At 42.2% G+C, this 23205-nt stretch overlaps 1 protein-coding gene across 29 annotated transcripts in view; it reads left to right on the forward strand.

Annotated features, from left to right (window-relative positions):
* Positions 1–23205, forward strand: part of NEO1 (neogenin 1) — a 279790-nt gene that overhangs the window by 201912 nt on the left and 54673 nt on the right. For all 29 annotated transcript variants that reach the window (XM_040706582.2, XM_046898900.1, XM_046898908.1 and 26 more), the window contains 2 exons: positions 7461–7615; positions 8573–8693. In XM_040706582.2, the coding sequence (XP_040562516.1) occupies positions 7461–7615; positions 8573–8693 (276 nt within the window). The remainder of the gene's footprint in view (positions 1–7460; positions 7616–8572; positions 8694–23205) is intronic.

A 23205-nucleotide genomic window follows, 5' to 3' on the forward strand; every position in this document is an offset into this window, starting at 1 on the left:
ACGTTTGCCTTGAAATACGGCACTCAGCGAGTGGGGCCAGCTGAGGGTTGCCGGGTGTTGGATGGAAGAGGAATCTCAGGAACTGCTGCCTGTGTGCTCACTTCTGCTCATGCCAGTGGGATTTTGAAGTCATGCTCAGGTCATGGTCATATTTATGATCTCTGGTAAAATCCTTGTTTCTGAGACCTTTGTCTGCAAAGGTTATTGCTATAATTTCCCATTCCATAAATGTACAGTTTATTATTTCTCTTTGAAGAAGAAATACACAGTTATTGAATTTTATCCTGACATTTTTATTCTTCTTTTCCAATTGATCAAGATAATTTTACATTGTAATTGTTCTGTACTATTCACCCTCATCTGATTTCTCAGTGGTTGTAATATTATTTAATGCTTTTTTTTTTTTTTTTTTTAGTTTCTTCCTCTTCCAAAATGTTCATTTAGGGGCTAGCTTCTGAAGAATATTTCATGCTTTAGCAATTTCCAAAAGGAAGTTGCAAAGCGCCAGCCCAGCCACGCGAGGAGGAATATTGAGTGCTCATTTGTGCCTTTCCAGCTGGTGAGCAGAATCTGACTGTTTAAGATAGTCCCCCAGAGATGGCATTTCTAGAATGTAAAAGTAGTCGGTACCTCTTTCCTGCCTTATCCTTTACAGAAGGAGTAGAGAATGCAGACTGGTGAGCATCCCATGTGTAGCAAAGTGTTGGTCTCACAGTACGTTTGCTTTAATCGTCTGAGACAAAAACACCGTCGCTCATTTGCTTCTTAAAAACAGATACTTGCATTCATTGTCTTACAAGGTAAGAAGAGGTAATACGAGGGCTGCTCTGAAAGTTACACCTCCTATTTTATTATATTGGCCCACAGTGTCAGGGATGGATATTGGTGGTATGGCAGTGCAGGTTGAACCTTCCAACCAATGTCCCGTTCCGTGTCGTTGCTGTGTGACAGCTGGCACCAGAGGGACACACTGACAGAATGGTGTCTGGCATGGAAGCGTGGATGGAGCAAAGGTGTGAAACTGAATTCCTTCATGTGGAAAAAATGGCACCTATTGACATTCATTGATGCCTGGTGAACATTTCAGAAGACTAAGCAGTGGATGTGAGCACACTGAGGGGTGAGTGGTGCATTTCAGCAGTGGTGACATGAAGGACAAGCCACATTCCAGATGGCCACGCTGAACTGTCACACCATGAATTGACTAGCGTCTCGATGCCTTATCCACATGAATTGGCTAAATGGTGATGACTGTGCTGAAAAAGAGTGTTTTGTATCTGAGAATTTGCTCTGTCGAGTAGAGATATTGTGCTCTTTGTATCCATTATAGTTTTCATGGAAATAAATAGGAAGCATTACTTTTGGAGCGACCTACTTATGTCACTGCCACAGAAACTGTCATCTTCTGACTGCAGTTTCTGTTCATAAACTTTGGCTTTCATACAATAGCAGATGCTGTGCATGTACTAGTTTACATTTTTATAATCTCTTTGTGTCTTGGTACGCTGATTTTTTTTAAAATTCATTTGACAGTTTTCTGTGACTATTTCTCTAAAAAGTTCCATTTTGTCAGCTTTTGTTTGCTGTGCAAATTTTCCAGCTGCATATTAAGTGTGTTTTAAGGACATGACAGCCCTGTGCAGAGCTTGGGAAGACTTCTGCCTTACCGAGACACGGATTTGGCTTCAAGGCTTTTTTTTTTTTTTTTTTTTCCTATCAAGTACTTATTCACATACCTTTGCCATTTTTAAGAAAGAAAATTAATAATTCCCCAGTTCTGTTTTAGGTGCAGTTTCCTCTTGTTCTGTGGTATGATCCAAGGAAACCAGCTCATTTGGAACAGGCTGCCCAGAGAGGTTGTGGATGCCCCATCCCTGGAGGTGTTCAAGGCCAGGTTGGCTGGAGCACTGGGCAGCCTGGTCTAGTATTAGACATGAAGGTTGGCGGCCCTGCCTGCAGCAGGAGGGATGAAGCTTCATGATCCTTGAGGTCCCTTCCAACCCAAACCATTCTATGATTCTATGATTTGTAATAAAGTAGAATGAACAGACAACTGGAACTTCTACTGTCAGGCTTCATTCTGTGCGTGGTCCTTGTGTTGGGCAGGAAGTGGTGGGAGGTGGAGGATGTCGTTGTGGAGCAGTCATCATTTTGGAAATAAATGTCTTCAGAAGGCCATTAGGCTGCCTAAGTAGTTTGTAATTACTCTTTAATACCACAATCAGGAGGTAGACTTGTAGACTTGTAGACTTGTACTTGTAGACTTAGGTGAATGTAAAACATAACAGAGTGGATTGCTCTCTCCTTAATAATTTAACATTAAAATTTATCTTTAATTTCTCTTATTTAATTGTTTGCATTGTGTGTGATACTTAAACCATTTGCCTTTGTTTTTAACGTAATGGGTCTGCTCCCTGGGTGCTCCTATGCAATAGGCTAATGCAAATAATTTAAAACGTTTCCCTCAAAGTCTGCCTGCTGTGTTGTGGCAATTGGCTGGCAGAAATTAGTTGGTTTCAGTAACTGGCCAAGGAAATTGCTGATAGTTTAAATAGAACGCACTCTGACTGTAATGCAGTTTTCCCTCTGGTTAACTTTGAAACCAAACTTAACCCAAGCACTGAAGTGATGTTGTGTGGTCTGACTCTGAGAGGGAGCTACCTGCCAAGATAGCCATTGGTTTGGTGAGTTTACAACAAAAGGAAGCTTTTCAAATCATGGCAAATGTCTTACTAAAAGGGAAGGGTGCTCTCTGCAGAAGTGTGAGCTGTAATTGGCCACCAGACTGGCTGCGTTGGAGGAGGTCTGTGTACTGCAGTGGTACCACTGAACGTGTTAATATTGATTCCAGGTGCTGCTGAATGGATTAACGTCATCATCACGCTCCGGTTACATCCTGCTCGTAAACAAACTTTCTGTTGTTAAAATTAATGTTAACTTTGTAAGGATTCTGAAATAGGATTTGCCTAACAGAAAATCTTGTCCTCCTAGGAGGAGAGGTTAAAACTCCTCTGGTCTTAGCATTTGAAATGCTGATTCATAGATCATAGAATGGCCTGGGTTGAAAAGGACCACAATGCTCATACAGTTCCAACCCTCTGCTACGTGCAGGGTCTCCAACCAGCAGACCAGGCTGCCCAGAGCCACATCCAGCCTGGCCTTGAATGCCTCCAGGGATGGGCATCCACAATTGAAATGCTGCTCATTCAAAACAGAACACAAGATTAGGATGCTACCCACAGCACCCATCAAAGCGTAGTTACAAAATTGAAGTCATTTGAGCACCAGTGCTTAAGGAGAGATTAATCAGAGACACACTATGAAAAAGGGAGTGTGCAGGAATAGCTGGATTCCGAAATTGCTTTTGTATTTGAATGGTGAGCATTGATGGACAGAGAAACCCTTGAGTCATTTGCACAGACGTGTATGTAAGAGAGCAAACAGACAATAAGGATTATTATTTGATAGTGTGATTTTGGAGAGCGCACTCCTAATTTCTGTGCATGGGGGCAGCTGGAGGCGGCTGAGGAGGCAACAGCTGCTTCATTCCTGTCTTCTGCCACTGCTGTTTAGAAGTGTGGTGCTGCACTTCAGTCCTCTGGTGCTGCAGCCTGTGATGGAGGACAGCCACGCGATGCAATAAAGGCCTCCACTTTTTGCAGTTGGTTGTATGTGATTTTTGTGTGTGATGCTACGCTTGTGCCAAACAGCAGTATTAGTGTTTGTTTAAAAAGTGAATAAGTCCTCGTGAAGCAGTTTGCAATGTTGGTTTCTGCTGCAGCCAAACGAGGCTGTTCTTACACAGGTCATGTTCTGCTCCTGTGAGGAAGGGAGATGGCGGTTTGGCCGTCTGTCTGAGGGACACAGGCACAGAATGCCTGGTTCGTTTGGGGATTCTTTTTAAAGAAGGTTAGATTCTTAGGGTATTTTTGTATTATTTGTTTGCTATGAAGGCCTAAGTGACCTGCATGCTTCAGACCATGGCTCTGCCTCTGCGTGGCATTCTTAGCTCCCTCACTATCATCAAATACGGCTTTGCCACCATTGATGTTTTCCTCCTCCTGGGACAGAAGGAGAGGATTTGGCTGTGGGGAAGGAAGGGATAAGGCGCGTGAAAATGAGCGACTGCCTGAAAGAGCAGCACTGCGATATGAGTACTATGGGAGAGGTTTCACTGCACTTGTAACCAAGCGAGCAGAAAGTGGTGCGTTTTCTAATGGCGCAGAACTTGAGCATTGTCTCTTCTTGTTCCTTTCACATTTCTGGTTTCACGTTTGAAGTGAGGTTGTGAAGCCAGGGACCTTTGTTCTTCCATCCACGCTTGTAAGACTGAAAGCAGTGCTTTTCGAGGGCTGGAGAGGAGGAATGGGTGTAATTAATTTCCCTCTCATTTGCAGCAGTACAGATGGCTCAATTGAAAATAGATTCTTTCGACTGCAGCCCTGAAGGCCACCAAATTGTTCCCTTTCTGCCTTAATGAGAGAAAGCCGCTGACCACTGAAAAGACGTTTGAGGAAGCAGTCTTTCTGTAGGGCTCAGCATAGCTGATCCTTCTTTAATATTCCTCACGTTTACTCAGAGGTGTCTAACACTTGACCATTTAAAAATCAGCCCACACATAACAGCGTTTTTCTTTGTGTTGGGTCGTGCTGGTGCACAAGCACCAAAGGAGAGCTGCAGTCCTGTACTGCCTTTTGCTGATCCTACACCCACATCCTTCTGTCTACAAAGGGGGGCAGATGCCTTGTGCCAAGGCTCCTAGGGTGCTGTGCTGCACGTGGAATCCTGCGAGCATCGTGCAAGCCAGTCGTCGTTTGTCTGTTGCCATTGAGAGGGATAGAGGAGTAGGCTGAGCTGCCAAGCCTTCTTTGAAGTTTAATTGTCTGTTTGGTACTGGGACACATAATCTTCCATTACAAATCTTATTTTATATGGTAATTGGCTCATTTGCGCTCTGGTTATCAATTGAACTTCTCTACCACAAACATCTGCACTTGCATTGTGTTAATTGATGTGGATGCTAAACACTGACATAGTTAAACTATAAAAGTGCATTTTAAAGGCATTTTTTAATTCATTAATGGGAAAATAAAGGATAATAATAAAGGAAAAGAGCGCTTCTCGTATTATTTTCCCTCTGTAAATAGCTTGGCATTTCCTCCGTAAGTCAGAAAAGCAAAGTCATTTTGGAAAAAATAATATTTCAGATTCACCTCCTATATAAAAAATATCTGAGAGCGGATGATAGGATGTCTGGATCAACTTGTGTTTTTGTGCCAGATCTCATGATTCAGTACTGGGGCCCACTTCTGCGTGATGCCCCACGTGGAAGCAGTGCCAGATGCTGAAGATACATGAGGGATTTCCGGGTGTCTTCGTTACATAGTTTAGTTAAAAGTAATTTATATTGTAGTACTTTTGATAAAGTAACCCTAGCTAAGGCCGTCTTGAGCAGCTGTATTTTGTATTAAGCACCACTCCTGGTTTTACTGAACTTCTGTTATGTATGCCCCTTGTCATCGTTGAGTTCCATGGCAGAGCTGCTAGGTACAGCAGTTTGTGTTTTCTGACATCATTGGAGGGACTGTTGTTTTTTTTTTAAACAGGTTGTGTACTTTTGAGGGTGACTGTTGCTAGCTTGTGTCTATTAGGATTCCTGTACATTTAATGCATTAGCTGAAGAATTAGTGCCACTTTGTGAAGACTGTTAAGAAAATAGGAGTGTTAATCCTTCAGGGGGAAATGCTTCCAACTGTTATGTTCCTACTTTGCAGTCATGGAGGCTCTTCAGAAAATTGGAGTGTGCATGTATATCTCTGTGTATAGAGAGAGGGAAAGGAAATGAGAGCACTGATAAAGCAGACTGGGACAAGATTACTCACTAGTTAAAAATGCTGAAGATGAGAGGGCAGTGGTCTGCCGTAGGCTGGCTCAGAGATCAGCATGGTGCATCCAGGAAGGAGCAAATACAGTAGTGAGATGAATCTGGCAAGACATTTGCTGCAGCAATAGCACTGTTCGTGCTGGTTTTTCAAGTCAGTGGTGAGACATGTCTGAGACAACATGCAAATCATCTGCGGGCTGCAAGGATTAGCACAGACTTGAGCAAACACAGGAGGTGACCGAGGGTGGTGTGGCTGACGGGTACCAGAACAGCCTGTGCACACATGGCTCGTTGGGCCGGCCACATAAAGGCTGGGAGGTGGGACAGGAGCAGAGAAAAAGCACAGCTCACGCACAATAAAAATACCAGGGAGGAACAGAAATTTGAAATAAAAGAATAAGTAGCCCCAGTTTTGTCACAACTAAATTCAGAAGGCAGATTCCAAATGCTGGGGGACTGAGGTTATGGTCGTGGCAGCCATCTGATGTGGGCAGTGGGTACAGAAGTACCTGAATCATTCCAAGGAGTTAATGGCAGCTTTGGTAAATTTCTGGAAATGGGTGTTGGGTGGGTGTGGGGGGCCAAAGGCAGAAGAGCTTTGATGCGAAAGAGTTCAAGCAGTGTATGTGTACCATCCTCCCATAGTTTCTGGTGTAGGTTTATGTGTGTCTGACAGCTAAGTCATCTTCTTACTCTATGGGTAAATATTTTCATATTTAAATGTTCTCCTATGTAATTTGTAACCTGAAATGTAAGGTTTTTGGAGGGCAACTTGTCTCCAGCTTTGTGATTTAAAAGAAATTAAATCCACCTACAAACCTTTACCGGAAGGAAAACGGATCATTCAATAGGCAGAATCTAGCACAGAGTAGGATTTCTTATTCCCTAGCATGAAATAAACCCCACTGATAAGTGAAGGGTGCAGAGTGTTTGCCTGAACTCCGTAGCCCTTCCATATTGACTTTCTTTGATAAATATTAAAGGGCAGAGGCTGCTTTTCACTCTTCTGGAACTTGAACAATCAGACCCGCCAACGTAAGTCAGCAAACTGCCCTCATGTCAGTGAGTTTAATAAAACAAATAAATTTGTGAACTTTCTTCATAGTAGATGGTATTCAAATGCTGTGTGCCTGCAGACAGCAATTCATCCTTCCACCGAGCTCCAAGAAGCTTTGAGTCCTCACGCACATCCGGGTGCTCCTGGGTGGCATGCTCTTCGCCAAAGGTTTTTGCCAGACCTGTGCATTGGGTGCTTTGGGGCTTGTGTTGCCAAAGGTGACTTTGAGATTTTATGGCTTTTAAAGTTCTTGAGTTCAGTTCATCTCATTTTGAATATAAAAAGTGTTTTTAAAAGCAGCCAAGACCTAGAGGTGACAGCTTCTGTCTGTGTTATGGGAAGAACCTTTCTGATTTACTGAATACACATCACTGGTCACACCTGCCTATAAGACATTACACAAAGCAGTTGGTGTCTGAGGAAAGTTTCATCTTGTTTTTTTGTCCATTGATTTTAAAAAGATTTTTGCCTTTATTATATAGCAACACCATCTCTTGTCTTTCTTCCTTTTTATTTCAGTTCCTCCTGAGTTTCTGAAGCGACCCGCAAACATTTATGCTCATGAATCTATGGACATTGTCTTCGAGTGTGAAGTGACTGGAAAACCTACTCCAACTGTGAAATGGGTCAAGAATGGAGACGTGGTGATTCCAAGCGACTACTTCAAAATCGTTGTAAGTGTGTAGTCAGTTTTGGATGCTTAAACTACTGACTTGACTCTTAGTGCTTTGATTTAGATGTAGTACTGAGGGATGTGGTTTATTGGGAGATATTGGTGCTAGGTGGATGGTTGGACTGGATCATCTTGGAAGTCTTTTCCAACCTCAGTGATCCTATGATTCTGTGATACATATGCATGGAAGCTAAGCCCTTTCACAGGACCAGCTTCCTATTTTCATACTATTGATGTGTGGGGCCTGGAAGAATTAATTAGTTTCTTGAACTCTGCAGTGCTCTGTAATTCAGTCATTTTACTGAAATGCTGAAATATGCTGCTGAAATTGTCTGAGTCTGTTTCTTGATAGCATAGGCTTTCTGTGAGAGACAGGGGCATGCATGATGACAAAACACAAATTGTTGGTTGCACCTGTTGAAATGTGAGCTCACTGTGAACACCGACTGGGTTTGCTACAGTCAGCTGTGATTGATGATAATTACAATTTCAAACAGGAATTTAAGTATAAATAGAACTGAGTTGTGGATCGTGAGTTTTGGCGCACCGGTGCTTCGGGTGGGAAATTTTAGATGTAGCGAAAGTCATTACTGAGGCATAGCTTAGAACTTAATGGCTGTGTAATTACGTATACCTGAGGTTGTAGAATTGTAACAGTGAGTTATGTGGTTATACTCAGTGCTTAAAATATCATAAAAATGGCTGTGGGAATGTTATGACTTGCAGTGATATGTGATGCTAGAAAATGATAGCCATTAGTAGGAGCTTCTGCTGCTTTTTGATGCTGTATAATTTGAGGATTCAGTGTAAAAGAGATGAAATCTGACGGGAACTCATAATACACTTTTGTATTTTACTGTTCAGGAGTTTCTCCTGTCATAGAAATGTGTCATAAGACACCATTGTTTTTGCAATTGCAGCCCATTTTTAAATGTTGCATTTATCCTTTGCTCCTCAGAAAGAACATAATCTGCAAGTTTTGGGTCTGGTGAAATCAGATGAAGGATTCTATCAGTGCATTGCAGAAAATGATGTTGGAAATGCACAGGCTGGAGCCCAGCTGATAATACTTGACCTCGGTAAGATAAACGGTGATGTTTGAGTGCCAAAGGATGGAGGGGGGAACAATTGCAGGGGGCCTTTTCCACATGACACGTTATCTGTAACTCAGCTCCAATAGGGGGATTTTTTGAATCATCTGAGGGATTCAGTGTCATCTCACCACACACTTATAGTTACTTAGGAGAACTGAGCAATTCTGAAGGGCTCACCTTGCATTTTGAAAATTATCTTGGAAATACTTAGTGCATTAAGAAAACACAGCCATAAATCTGAAAAATTAATTGTATGCTGAGATTTTGAAAAACATCCACATGGAAAACTATCACTGCAATTACAAAACTGAAAAAAGTTCTTAGGGAGCACACAACAAATGAAGTATTCTACACCAAAGTCATTCCAATGTTAGGAGCTTTTTTCTGCTATCAGTTGAAAACAAAATAAAGTAGGAGTGAGCTCTATCACTTTGGCAGGCTGTGACTGCAGAACAGTTTGTTGAGGTGTAGCTGCAGTTGATAAATATTTGTTACTGTGCTCCAGTAAGTGGAGTTACTAACAATGCTCACCTTTCTGTTATTGTAACACACAGTTTCCTGCATTGCACATTTCAAATCTTAAAAGAGGATAACTATTGTTATGGTAAGAGAGGTACTGCCTTCCACAAAAATTGGTAGTACACATATCAGTACTAAGGCATCAGCTGGCTTTGATCTTTCAGGTCACACTGCTCTTGAAAATAGTTTATAAGAACATAAGGAGGAAAACCAGTAGTAAGAGTGACAAAGAAAATAAGTCAGACAAGAAGGTACTAATGGTGTACATTTTGTACTCGATGTCACTTGGTTTTTTTGGATGCTGTTGCAAAATTACAATTTCCTTTGCGTTTCTCCATTTATAACAAAGCTTTTGGATGGAAAGATTTAGCAGGAACACGTAAGTCTGACCAGAGGCATGATAAAACTTCACTCTTGAAATTTTAACAGATGTGAAGCTGCTACACCTGATATTGGCATTCAACATTCAGAGTAAACTGTTACGAGTGTGCCATAAAGAGAGATTTTTCATTTCTTTTCTGGTTGTTCTGTTGAGCAGTTGTGCACTTCTAACTTCTTCTGAATTCTGCTTTGGATATGGGTATGTTTCACTGATGGCTGAGGACATGCATATATTTCAACTATAACGTGGGGAACGAAAGGTGCCCTCCGCTGGATTCAGCAGCTTTGAATACTCACAGCCCTGGGATTCCCACTGCTGCTAGGTGGCTGGATCCAGCAATGACCTACTGTCAATATGTTGCCAGAAAAAATATTAAAAGTAATTTTACTTCTGCTGTACGTATGAATCACCTGAGTGGTTTCCAGATCATTCAGGCGGAAGCAGTATTCCATACTTTTTTAGTTTGAAAAATATCGAATAATTAATGTACCTGGGTTTTGAAGCCCTGCCAAAGTTTCTACTTTCACCCAGTTTCCAGTAGTGGTTTATAAATGATTGTTGCTGTTATTATTTTAGTTCCTGTGGTCTCACTCTTCTTCCCTTCCCTCCCCCTGTTGCATGCCCAATGGTTTCTCCTTCCTGTTCTACTCTGGCAACCTGTCCTGTTATACTAAAGGACTGTGCCTTATAATGCTGTCCTTTTTCTTTTGCATGCTGCCAAAGGATTATGGATGCAGTGTTGATGGAGTCTCGTATTGGGTGTAAAAATGCACCCAAGAAGTCAAATTATTCTGTTACATGGCCTGCAGTGTTTTTAACAATGCACTCCCAGTGTAACGCTGATGCATATTAGTTGTTGCTCTCCAACAGTAGAGAGGATCACATGGTACATCACTGAAAAAGTACATTTATTTTTTTTTGCTATTGAATAGTGACATAACTAGTCATGTAATTAGGCATGAATATGCTGTGTCTTATTCAGTCCTGATGTATGAAAAGTGGTACGATATACTCAGTCAAAGAAAAAATGGGTATTTGAGATCTTATTTTAGCACCTTGTCACAATATATGAACGGTGAAGATGGAAAGATACTCAGGGAAAGCAGGATATATACTTCAGTTCTTTCACAACATCTAGCTTGGTATGAAAATAAAACCCACTAAGTTGAATAAAAAAGACTCTGAATACTTCGATCATTAATTCAGAAAACTATTTTTCTTAAATTCCACACCTGATGATGAGAATTAGCTACCTTGGCAATTTGAAAAGTAATTTCAGTGAAGAAATCTTGATTATGTGTTCACTGAAGTTATTCTTCCCAGTTAGCAGGCTGTCCCTTCCCTTCTGTTTTCTCCTTTCTAAGTGGAACTGGGAAACATCTGGACTATTTACATGCAGGTAGTAGCTCTTTCAGTTGCCTTGTCAAGTTGGTCTTTAATAAAGTAAATTTGTATTAGAAAGTAGAAGCCTTATGGTGTTTATCTGACAGCCAGGCCACATGAATTCTTTATCTTGAAGAAATGGACTGAGACTATTTGTGGGCATCTATAAATGGAGCACGGCATTGATTATGATATAATTGCCAGTGAGGAAGACGACATTTGGCTGCCGTAGGGGATGAATGTGAGCAGTTGGAAAAGGCACTCAGGCTCTGAGGGAGATGATCTGAAAAAGGTTAAATAGAATTAAACCAATGAAAGTGTTTTCCATTTGCACTTTGCATATTGGATCAGGTCTTAAATTGTCTTTTCTGTGCGCTGACTTGTTTCATCCTGGACCCTTCATTTAGAAATCGACTCGCGTTGGTTTGTGCTGCCTGGAGTACTGCTGTTGCCTATTAGAAGGGCTGCTGTGTGTCTGGAAGTAGAATACCACATTATATTGTCTTCAGTCTTAGGTGGTTGCATCATTTTTAAATATAGTAGGCATAAAATACATAATATGCAGCAAGAGGCCTTCAGTATTTAAACACTGGCTTCAGAGGAAGCACTGTTTTGATTCTTCACCTTGCCTTGAACATAGTGACCCAGAGCTGCGTGCATGCAGGCTTGCACACAGTTGTTGGCCAGGCACGAGTTTCTTTTGGGTTGGTCTGTTTTGTATTTGCGTGGAATTCTGAAAAGCTTGCAGTGTATGCAGAAGGGATTAATGGAAAATAGTAACAGAACTGACTGGCAATAGGCATGAGAACCATCTGAAGGCTCACTGGAGTGGCTGCTTTATTTGCAAACTCCGTAATTCTGCCATTACGTTTAGAAGAGAACTACCTAAAGAAAGGGGATTTCTACCTGATTTCCGTTTTGAAACTAATGATTATTCTCTGGTGGGTCACCATCTGACCTCATCAGTTTTCCAATGTATGGATGCTAATATGCTCGCTGAATCACAACGAAGCTATTTCCTGTTGTCCTTTTTACAGCATTATTTTGTGTGAACTTGTGGCTGTGAGAAGCTCAGTAATGGATACATTTGGGTTTTCGTTGCAGAGGTTAAATGCTAGTGACAAGACTGAAAAATTCAGGCAGGACCTGTAGCCTGGCCTTTTCCAGTGGATCTGGCGTTGCTCAGAGCTGCCTTTTGGGAATTGAAAGAAGAACAGGTGGCAATAAGTAAAAGGAGGTGCCTCTGGGGAGGGAGGCAGATGGTTCCCTGTCACCCCCATGTGATAGGCGTTTGACAAGTACTCAGGCACCAAAAAAAGGAGTGATTATTGAGTGCTGTATAAAGAAAAATCATTGACTGTAAACAAATATGCCACGTTATTTAGAGAACGGCTTCAAAACATGAGTTGAGATGCAACTCATCATCTTCGAAATTCCAAAGTAAGCATAGTATGCTGAGTGAATTTGTACCTGTGTTCTGCCAAAGTTGGTGTCTGCCATTCTGTGCCATCTTTGGGAGTTAGATAGGTCTTGAGGTCTTAAAGCGAGTGAGTGGAATGGTGCCAGTATCCAGTTGTGTCCACATCACAGTCTTCTATACTGGAACTTTCCATCTCTTTAAACTTCAGATTTTCTTAAAAAACAGTCCATAGCCGAGAAAGGGTGTTCTGCATGTGAATTAATATTACTGGCATGGGAAACCTGGAGGAGGAATTAGAGGAGTCTGCATGGAGATGCAGAGATGTGAGGCTGTTTGCACTGCAGAGGTGCATTGGGATAGCTTCACAGGATGGAGGGTGAGGAAGCAAGCATGATATTTATGCTGTGTGTGCTGACTGACATGAACACATACAGGCTTGTTTTGGAGAGGTTGGTGGGCCAGTCAAGAGTTTATGTGTAAGGATCAGAGCATGGAAGGGCAACATTTTCACACGTCTCAAAAAGCTAATATCAATAGTGACCAAATAATCAAGAGAAAGTGATAGATGAGGCCTTCTTTACACAACTGGAGAAAGTCTCATGATTGCAGCCCTTGGGGTTTATGGAGTTATCCTTCACCATGTGGTATGTGCTGAAATGGCAGCTTGGTGGTGTGGCAGGACATGCAGAGGGGTTCTGGGGCATGTTGGACATTTTCTTGATGCAAGTTTATCTGTGTGTGACTGGATGAGCAGTGATGATGATGTGTTGGACCTGCCGTTCTCGGACAGAAAAGTATAAGTACAGTTACAGAGGTAAGAGCAGACATAGTAGCAGCCATCATGAGATGCTTGAATTTAGGCTTGTAGGAAAAGTGGGCAAAACAAATAGCAGAATTACAGCCTTGGACTTCAGAACGGGACATTCTGCCAGGAAATTTATGTGGCCAGGAGACCAACAAGGGATAAAGAAGGAGCTCCAAACTGAGCAGAAGCAAAGAAAGGAAATGCATAGAAGTTGGAAGCTAATGCAGAAAACTGAGGGACATTGCCTGGATGTGTGCAGGGATGGAACTAAGACATCATCTGGAGGTAGAGCCATTTTGAGGAAACTTTTGGGACAAATCCCTCTGGATGTTGAGGGTAAATGAAGGAGATGCTGATGACTGAGAAAATCCAGCTTGGATTACCAAGGGCAAATTGCCCCTGACTGTTTTGACAACCCCCTAAGGTGAAAAGGTTGAACACGTGGTCAAGAGAGGAGGAGTGGATATATCCTATGCACAATCTCCTGTAGCATCTCTGCAGCTAAATGGGAAATCTGGCCTGGAGGGGTGGGTGGTGGGATGTGGTGGGCTGCCTGCCCAGCTGGCTCTCAGCATCATAGCCAGCGGTGTGAAGACATTTTTGGGTCTTATTACTGGGACAGAGAGGGTTTTCTGTCATCATCATTGTTGGGATGATGGTCAGAGAACAGCCTCAGGCAGTTTGCAGGTTGTGTGCCCAACTGGGAGTAGAGAGAGGGACCCCAAAGGCTACAAAAGTGGCTGCCTGGAGCCTTGAAAGCTGTGAAACCTCCATTCCTGGAGCTGTTGTAGACAATACCTAGATAAGACCCTAAGCAGCCTCATCCAGGGTGTCTCTGGTTCGTGCAGAGGTCATCTCTTGTGATCTCTCCTTGCTAGTAGTATTCTGTTATTCAGAAAGTGTCAGTCTGAGAGGTGTGAACAGCCCTGTTTATCTTTGTTTATAGTCTTAAGTCAAATTAGGACTATTTAGTAGTATGTATTTTTCTGCTGATCTCCTTATGAGAAATTTGAATGTGTGCTATTGGAGGCACAGTTTGACACGGAAAACAAAATTTGATGAAAGTGTACCACCACTTGGGTTGCACTGTGTGATATTAATTCCTCCACTGAATTGCCTTATGTGAATCTTAATTCTCAGAGAGTTTTGAAGACATCATTTATTGACTTAAAATTCGTATTCTCTTTGCGTAATTGAATTCTGTGCAGGACTACTGCTGCATGAGTAATTTCATTTCGTGCTGATACTTTTCTGCCAGCGTTCGGCCATGAGCTCTCTGATGTCTCATAGCAATGCAAGTGAGGTTACAGCGCTCCTGGTAGGGGTTGGGGCTTGCCTGACCTGCAGCATGGTGCGGAACATCAGAAACACAGTCAGCGTTTCCTGGAGTTGGTGCATTTCAGCTGGGGTTGTGCCAGAAGTACATTTCTATGCTGCAGTGGTGTTTTTGATGGAGGTTCCTTCAGCTGACCCAGACTCAAGATGTCCCAGCCACCGGATTCCACACTTCAGCAGCTCAGTGCTGGTTGAGAAGAGTTCGAGCTATAGTTGGATTTTCACATTCTCGGTAGTCACAACTCAGATGTAACTTCTCTGTGAAGGAGGATCCTTTGTGCAGATGGAGTGTGCTCACTCTTCAACCATGAAATATAAATAGCACAATTCAGAATGTTATTTGTTAAGGTTCACTGAGTTTTCCAATCTGCAAGCAATGATTCAGGTACAGGAAAACAGGTGACACCGAAGCAGCCTAAGCAGCTTGTGGTCTCTGCAACAAATGATCCCCAAAAGAGGAAGCAGTACATCAAGGAGGTCTACTACTTAAAACAGCTGTCAGTGCATTGCTCAAGGCGCTGTGTTTTGTTGCTGAAAGACAGGATTTCCATGCACTTGTTAAGACAGAAAAGAACACAGAGAAGTAAGTCTGTTAGTGCTTCTCGTGGAAAATGTTCTGATCATGGGGGAGAACTTTTTCGATTCATAGCACCACATTTAACACTACGGGAAGTAATTTTTATTATGGCTGACCGCCACAGTGATTGAAAGCACAGCCGTGTAGAACTGCACGCCAGGAGACACCACTGCTCTCTGTGCATTTGACTGATGCCAGGAATGGGGAAAATAAGCCTGAATTTTGGGGCGGACTTCTCAAAGTCTTTAAATTGTCATGAAAAGTGGAGCCTGGATGTGTTTTAATTTCTAACCTTAACCTCCCTTACTTCAACTCTTCAACTCGCTTTCCTGTCCCCCAGCTTGCAGCTCTTTCAGAGGATGATTGTTTCTTTTTTTCTCTCTCTCTGCAGCACCACGGACTCATCTCAGCTTGTGATCTGTTATCACAGACATAATATCCCTTTTTGCTTAACTTGTCGAGTGACGAATCTTTGCTGTTTTCAGGCTGTTTCTCCACTTTGACAACATGCTTTGAAATTCTAAACATGCCCTTCAGTGTGCTTGCAGCCCTCCCGGCTTTGCATTCATATAAATATTACAAGTATTTCTCTAAGCTATCATCTAGGCTGGTTAAAGAAAAAAAAAAAAGTAGAACTAAAAATATATGTATTGGATCATATGGAAGTCAGCATACCCTCCCATACATCCAAACTCAGTATCGCTTCTTGTTCTGACACTGAAGCACCGAGAACTGTTCTGAGGGTGATTTTTTTCCAACCGCTTATGAATCCACTTTTGTAGTAGCCTCATCTGGAACGTATTTGCTTGCTTTTGAAAGTGTCCTGGGAGGCAAAGTCAAAAGCCTTATGTAAATCAAGATATATGAAATACTCCACATTTTCCGTGTCTGTGGGTTCCATTATTCTGTCGTAGGAGGTAAATGCCATTTCTTTTGATAAATGTTGGCTTCTGCTGAAAGAAACACAAAAGTTGGCACCAGCAGGCTTGTTTGTGTTCTGACGCGAAAAAGTTGCACTTTTGGGTATTTTCCATATATAAGCAGTAACAGAAATTTGATGGCTGCCCTTTGCCTGGTTCAAGCCCCAAGGCAGCTCTCGTGTTCAGGACCTATTTTGGGTGATTTCACAGATATCAAATGCAGTCTCTCAGGCTCTTTCACGTCCTAAAAAGATAATTTTCAAAGTATTCTGTATGCAGCCACATGCTGTGAATGAAGAGTGTTTAGTATTGTTTTCAAGGTGATACTGTAAGCATTTTGTCAATCCTTGTAGTTAGCAGAGCTGAGACCGTGGAGGTACTTGGAAAACATGCGGGTTACTGTGGATGAAATGTCAGAGCAAGATGGGAAAAAAAGCCATCTGAATCAAAGGGAAGGGCTCCATTGGGTGTTCTTCCTGAAACGTGTTCTACTTTTTCACTCATAAAAAAGTGTCTTTGTGTTCTTTCTGTCTGGTACAATTTTATGTTTCTTAATGCAAGGAAAATCAGAAGGGGTCCCTGTGGTTGTGTGAGTGGCGTTCAGAAGTCTACCAGAGAAGAAATGATTTGTGGATTGAAACCAAGCAGTAAGGCAAGCCCTGGTAGCCAGGAATTCTGATTTTCTGTAAAGAAAAAAAGTACTCAAAAATTGGATTGCGGATCTCAGGGGATGAGAGCAAAGTAATGAGCCCTGACAGCTGCTCTGTGCCTCGTGCACCCACTGCAGCTAGCTCAGAAACTGGGGGGGGGGGGATTGGGAGACTGCTGGGGTCTGCGTGGGGAGAGAATGCAAAAAGCGGGAGGAGAGAAACCCCACTGAGGTGGGGATCCCTGGGGACGGGGCTGGCAGGGGGACTGCGTCTCCCCTGGAGAGATCCCACGTTTGCCTGTCCTATATCAACACGTAGCTGTGTGGGTTTTCACTCAGCAGACCTTAAGGCTGTTTAATGAGAGCACCCCATTCAAACAGAGTTTGTCACACTTTGTCAAAAATTGTTTTTCAAATTTAGAAGACAGGACAGAATGTTACGGGGTTATGATATTTGAGCTAGGTAGCTTCACTGTGATATATGCCAGTTAGCATAATTGGCTGCTCAAGGGCAGTTACTGTGTTATAAAATCCAAGGCATTTCCTCATACAGCACTGCACATGAGCTCTGTTCTTCTGCATGCACACACATCTACATATATAAAAATACGTGCATGCATAAATCATCATTTTTTTAAATAGGAAAAACCTGAGGGTCCCGTAGATGAAAACCCCAACAGCAATGAATGCAGCAGATCTGACCCCCCTACTGCGTGCATAATGAAGTTCTTAAAAACGATGACAGCGCTCGTGTTAAAAGTAGGGGAATGATTTCCAAACTTGCTGTCTCAGTCTCTGTCTGAAAATACCAAAATGGCTCCGTCTGAATGATAGCTGAACAGCTTGTAAGGCTCATTTTGAAAATTGTGCTTGAGGAACGTAAACAGCATCTGAAAGCTCAAACTGACTTCAGACAGTGTTTTGTAAAACTAAAGCCAAAGCCTGGGAATATTTTGCTACTGGCTGTGTACACTTTATTGCTAATTTTCTGTAAACATAGCAGTATGTTCTGCACTTTAATGCTGGAAGCCTTTTCTTCATGTTAATTTTGATTTTAATTTACATTGCTTAGCTAGTCTTCCTCCATGAAAGTCACCATTATTGCTTCTCATGGCTGCATGTACGTTCAGTGTTGCGGAAAGAAGTTTTAATTCAGTTAGATTCCTTTCGTGCTTCCATCCCCATTTTAGCAATGACCCTTTTCAAGGTCCCCACTTAGGTGTGGTTCTTTTGGGAAGTCCAACTGATTGATCCACACCCCAAACTTCTCATATTTTTACTTAATAAAATAGAGACCGAAATAGTTCTCGCATTCAGTGGACTGTTCAGGTTTAAAGCTGGCATGTGCTTTATATGAATTGCTCTCATTTAGCTTAAATTAGTAGTAGATTAATATTTGTCGGTGCGTGGTGAAAGCAGGAAGGCATTGCAGAGTTTATAGGACGCTTTGATTGTGCTTATTCGTTTTCATTTCTTGTTTTATGACCGTATTTACAGTTGACTTGGCAAAGAAATTTGAAACCTCGTGAGGATATGCAGATCTGATGGACTGCTCCGTGACTTCTTATAGATGAGTGTGCTCAGCACAAATGGAGGAGTAGAACTCAATGATCCTTGTGGGTCCCTTCCAACTCAGGATGTTCTGTATCTCTTTGAAATACAGGCTGTGGTGATGGCAGTTATACTTTGAAACAGCTGGGCGGTGTATCAGCTCTTTAGTTTTATTATGAGTAAAATTAATGGTTAAAAGGTACTTGTGTTCAAAGACATTATATGTCGTATTGTAAAGAGGGGCAATGCATAGGAAATATTAGGTGGAGGCAGACAGAACTTGTAGTAGCAAAAAGCTCTGCTGTATTGTGAGGAACACTCAACAGATATTAATATATGCTTACTACCCTTTACCTATCCTGTTTTTATTATAACCCAGAATAAGTGGAGAGAAAGATGCTGTACGACGCCTGAGCATCACTGGTCAGGCAGTAGTTGACCTTGGACAATGGTGGAAGAGGATGAGAGGGTTTTATCTCTTGTTTTAAATCATCTCTTCCAGGTTAGCTTGAACATACGGAGCTTCTCAGTTCAGTAGCTAAAGGTTTGGTTTTTTTGACGCCAGAATGTCTAATAGACACAAATACGCTTCCTGTAATATCACTTACCACATCCACCAATTTCCTTTCCTGTTTATCCCCTTTCATTGTATACAACTGTTGTTTTTATCAGCTTGGCTTCTGCCTTACCAGCTAACATACTGTCAGCAATCCATATTGCCTGAAACCGGAACCGTGTGCAGCTCTGAACTGTTGCTGAGCAAAGGAGGGTGCATTTGATGTGCCCATCTCCAGGTGTGGAGTGGTGGTGGCTGATTCCCTGCTGCCGGATGGCCTGTAGGTATTGGGTGAAAACAAAAGTTATCATGGTGAAAAACATCAACTGGAGATAGAGGATGCTTTCTCTGTGTTGCAAGGGATGATTATTTTTAGGGTTTTTTGATGATTCCTTTGAAGGTGGAGAGGATAATAGGAAGAATGAGCTCTAGCTTGAGATCTCTTCTGTCCTCTGAAGGCAGTTCCATTATTATTCACAAACAGGGCCGTGAAGATTGACAGAAGTAGCCTTAATTTGTAAGTGATCCTAGCCTCATGTTGTACAGGAAAATATCAGATTGTGTCAGTCTCACACCAGAGGGAGGGAACAAACGCATGGATATGGTCTTAATTGGTTGCTTATATTTCAGAGTTGCTAAATTATACAGTAATATCAGAGACAGCTGAATGCCATTTGGAGAAAAAGAAAAAAGGGTTGGTTTTCAGTTTGGTTGCATGTGTAATAGGATTCGTACGGTTGAATAGCTGAACCTAGGAGAAGACTTGCTTCTGATGTCTCATATTTTCCCAGCTGAGTTGACAACATATCCCAAAGAGGCTTATGCTTTTTATACCGTATGGGAATTAAATAAATCTAACAATTAAAGATGGTTTTCATTTTTTAATAATATGCATCGAAATTTGGCTAATTTCTGTATTGAAACTAACTGCCAATTGTCAGTGTTCTCACTGCATTAGAAATATCCTGATGGAGCATTTCATTGCAGGGATTGTTTCCCCTCCTTTCCCTTCTCTTCCCCCACCAAAAAAAAAGGAGCCCGATAATTGTAGGGAGTCAGTCTTCCAAAGACAAAAGGATTCTACATGCCTTTCCTGCTGACACGTTATTACAGAAGGTGCTAAAGGAAAATAATGAGAAAGAGGAAAGTCATACCTGGGTTCGCTTTTCTTAGTCATAAGTCACAGAGCTAATAGGTGCTCCTGTGTTTCAGTGGTAGATGCTTCACCTTTGGATTCAAGTCAGCCTGCTGAATTCTCAAACATCCTGATACCTCATCTAGTTGCTGTAAAAACAGCATATCTGGTGTAACCTGTGGTAAGCAAGCTTATGCAGTTGTTAGCAGTAGAGGAAAAAGGGTGCACTATCTACAAACAAGTAGTTAAATATGTAGGTCTTTGAGGAAGAAACTAACAGAAACAATTAAAAGTTTGACATAGGAGTTCAATCTCATCTGTTGAAAGCTTGCCGGAGTTGTTGCCACAGAGCTCCTTGGAGCATCAGCAGGCCCACGACTGAGGGAAATGGCATCTCACATCTAAGCATCAGGGAGCGCCACGTAGGCATTCAGGTAAACCTGTGTGCACCGTCGCCACCTCTGGATCAACACATGTCAATGGGAGACAAGTACCCAGTTGCATCCTAGGTAAGAAGATGGGCATTATATCCAGAGGTGACTTGGAGGGCCGTTGTGGTCATTTGAGTAAAATACTTTGGTGACACTTGATTTTGAAACAGAGTTCCCCCCAAGAAGTGGGGCAGGAGCAGGAATTCCACCTCGAGGATTAGTGACTGCAGCTCCAGGATGGATGGCTGCCTTTTAGTTTGGGCTGCTACCAAGAAATGGGAGAAAGTGAGTGATGAACCTCTTACTGGAAAAAGCATCCTGAGATAGGCAGGTAGTATAGTGAGATTGTGACTTTGGTATTTTGGTACTGCTCTGCTATCAAGGCAGTGATTTTGTCCTAAACCTGCTTTGTCGGAATAGTTGCATTTAACTGTTTGTAGCGTTCACAGCATCAACAGCAGCTGTGGCCCTGGGAATGCAAACAGTAAGAGAAAACTGGAAATCACAGCCAAAGAAAAAAGGTGAGGATGGCAGTGAAGGCACGGTGGAGTGGTTTGCTCAGCGCAAGAGAAGGAGCGACTGGCAGAGCCCCAGCAAAACTTCTGGCTGAGGGAGCAGCCTTTCCTCACTCCTGAGACAGGCAGGAGGCTCCACGTGCTTTGTGAATGAGCACTTTACAAAATATATGTGGTGGTTTTATTAGTTGCTGTTCCAGAAGGAGCTTCACTCAAATGTAGCACATTTGCTGTTGGAGTAAAATAATTGCTATCCTGTTATGAGATATTAAGGTGGAATTACGGCTTGTTGATGCAGACTCCACTGTTCTAAAGAGACTCTAATTCTGCATAGAAGCTCAGTTGGTGAGCATTTGCATTAACCTGTGCAGGGTTATTAGGTGCGTTCAGGTGCATTTCTACTGCCTTGGGTCCTACATGTGTGTTGTGTTTAGGATTTTGGACTCCTTGGTCTATCATTTTGCAATATGTAGTTATGGTTTGAATTCCTTTCCAATAGTAAAATCTGTTTAAAGGTAGTTTTAAACTCCTTGGGGATAGATTGAGATCTGGTTGGCTTCTTTCCCTCTTTTTTTTTCACAGCGTGAGTCTTGTGATCCGAATGGGGGCTTTTTGTCCTTACCTCCTCCCATGGCCCACTGCTGTCTGATGGGGACGGTGGGGTTCTGCCTTTCTCTGCTGTGTCCAGTGCGTCACCGGGCCGTCCCACCTCACTAATGGCTGCTTTGTGAGACAGGAAAACATCAGGTTGTTTCCTCTGCACCAGAGCACTTCATCATGAGATGAAAAAGGGAGGAGTGCACTTCATCGTCATGGATTTTATGACTTCCTTTGAAAAATGGGCTCATTGTCAGAAAATGTGTTTGTCGGTTTGTTTATGCACCCACGATTTATTCAGTGTCCATTTTACATTAGGAGATAGGACCAAATGAACACTTAAAAATTATAGTTGCTTTCTATTAGATAGGAGTTTGCTTGTATGTCTTCTTGGTGAGCTTTTTGTGAGTAGGGTGTATTGAGTGAAGAGTAAATAATAGTCCTCGTTCCCAGTGGCAGTGTAAATTAATCTAAGGCAACTACAACAAACTAAACAAAAAAAAATCTGTCTGCTTTAGGTGGAAAATGCCAGAATAGAGAAACAAGTAGGTATTTCCATTGCATTTTGTAAAAAAAATGAGTGCTTGTGTTTGAGGGAGAGCGGGAGGTGACATTTCCTCGTTCATTTCTTTCTTTTGATGGCTGCTGGGCACAAAGTAGATTGTGAGAGCTGTGCTGGATCCTGGGCTGCAGCCCTCTTCTCTCTTCAGGATGATGTGAGGAAGCGAGGGCCCTCTTTGCTGTGCTCACTGTGCCATGGGTCCTGATCCGGCTCATCCCCAGGGGGCTGCTTGCAGGAGGAAGGAGACAGCTGATTGAGGATCATAAAGCAGCAGAACACGTTACAGTACTCCTGGCAATACTACAGACCTTGAGTGTGTTGTTAATGAGACCAATGCATAAATGCACGGAAGAGATGCCCAGGGTGGAGAGTTGTTGGCAACTTGGACCTTTCCTTGGCCAGATGGAGTGGTGAAACGAGATTTAAGGGTAATGCTGCCATCTGAATGTGTCATGAAGTAAAACATTACTGGAAAAAAATCCAAAGATCCAGGTTTTTTTCCATCTTATTGTTACCGAATGTCTTACACATCCAATGGTGAGCAATAGTGAGGGGTTTTCAGATAATTGTAGCAAATAATGTATAAAACTCAGCTGTATAAATCATAAAAGCTCCATGCATTTTATTTCTGGGGCCTGTCGTCCTTGATATACCACTGATACATAGTCCTGCAGTCATGTGGCAGCCCTTACAGGGTCAGTTGTGCTTTGCATTTCTGAATGAGTTGTGCAGTCTCAAAGTCAGTGGGCTTTCTGTCCAGCTGGCCACAGTTGGGCTTTCTTGTAAGTGTTGCCCAAATTGTTCTAATACATTTTCTTCTTTTTTGGCAAATTTCCCTGTATAGTAAAATCACACAGAAGGTTACTTCACGACCCACAGTTTTGTATACAACTGTTGGCATAACCTTGAATTTGCTATGAACAATTAAATTCTGCTGTCTTTCCATGGCTGTGCCATGCAGACACAAGTCTTTGTCTCACAGCAGTTAAATGGAGCTGCTGCTGACTGTCATTGTGACATCCAGGAGTTTCAGAATGCATTCATTGTATACAGCAGAAATTATTTTAATTCACCCTCAGTTCCATTTCTGATTCATGCCTTGTTCAGTTTCCATGAAAGCACCTCTTAGTAAAAGAATAGGAGCCTGGTATGTTTCTTTT

This window comes from Gallus gallus, chromosome 10 (assembly GCF_016699485.2).
Source record: "Gallus gallus isolate bGalGal1 chromosome 10, bGalGal1.mat.broiler.GRCg7b, whole genome shotgun sequence".
Lineage (NCBI taxonomy): Eukaryota > Metazoa > Chordata > Aves > Galliformes > Phasianidae > Gallus > Gallus gallus.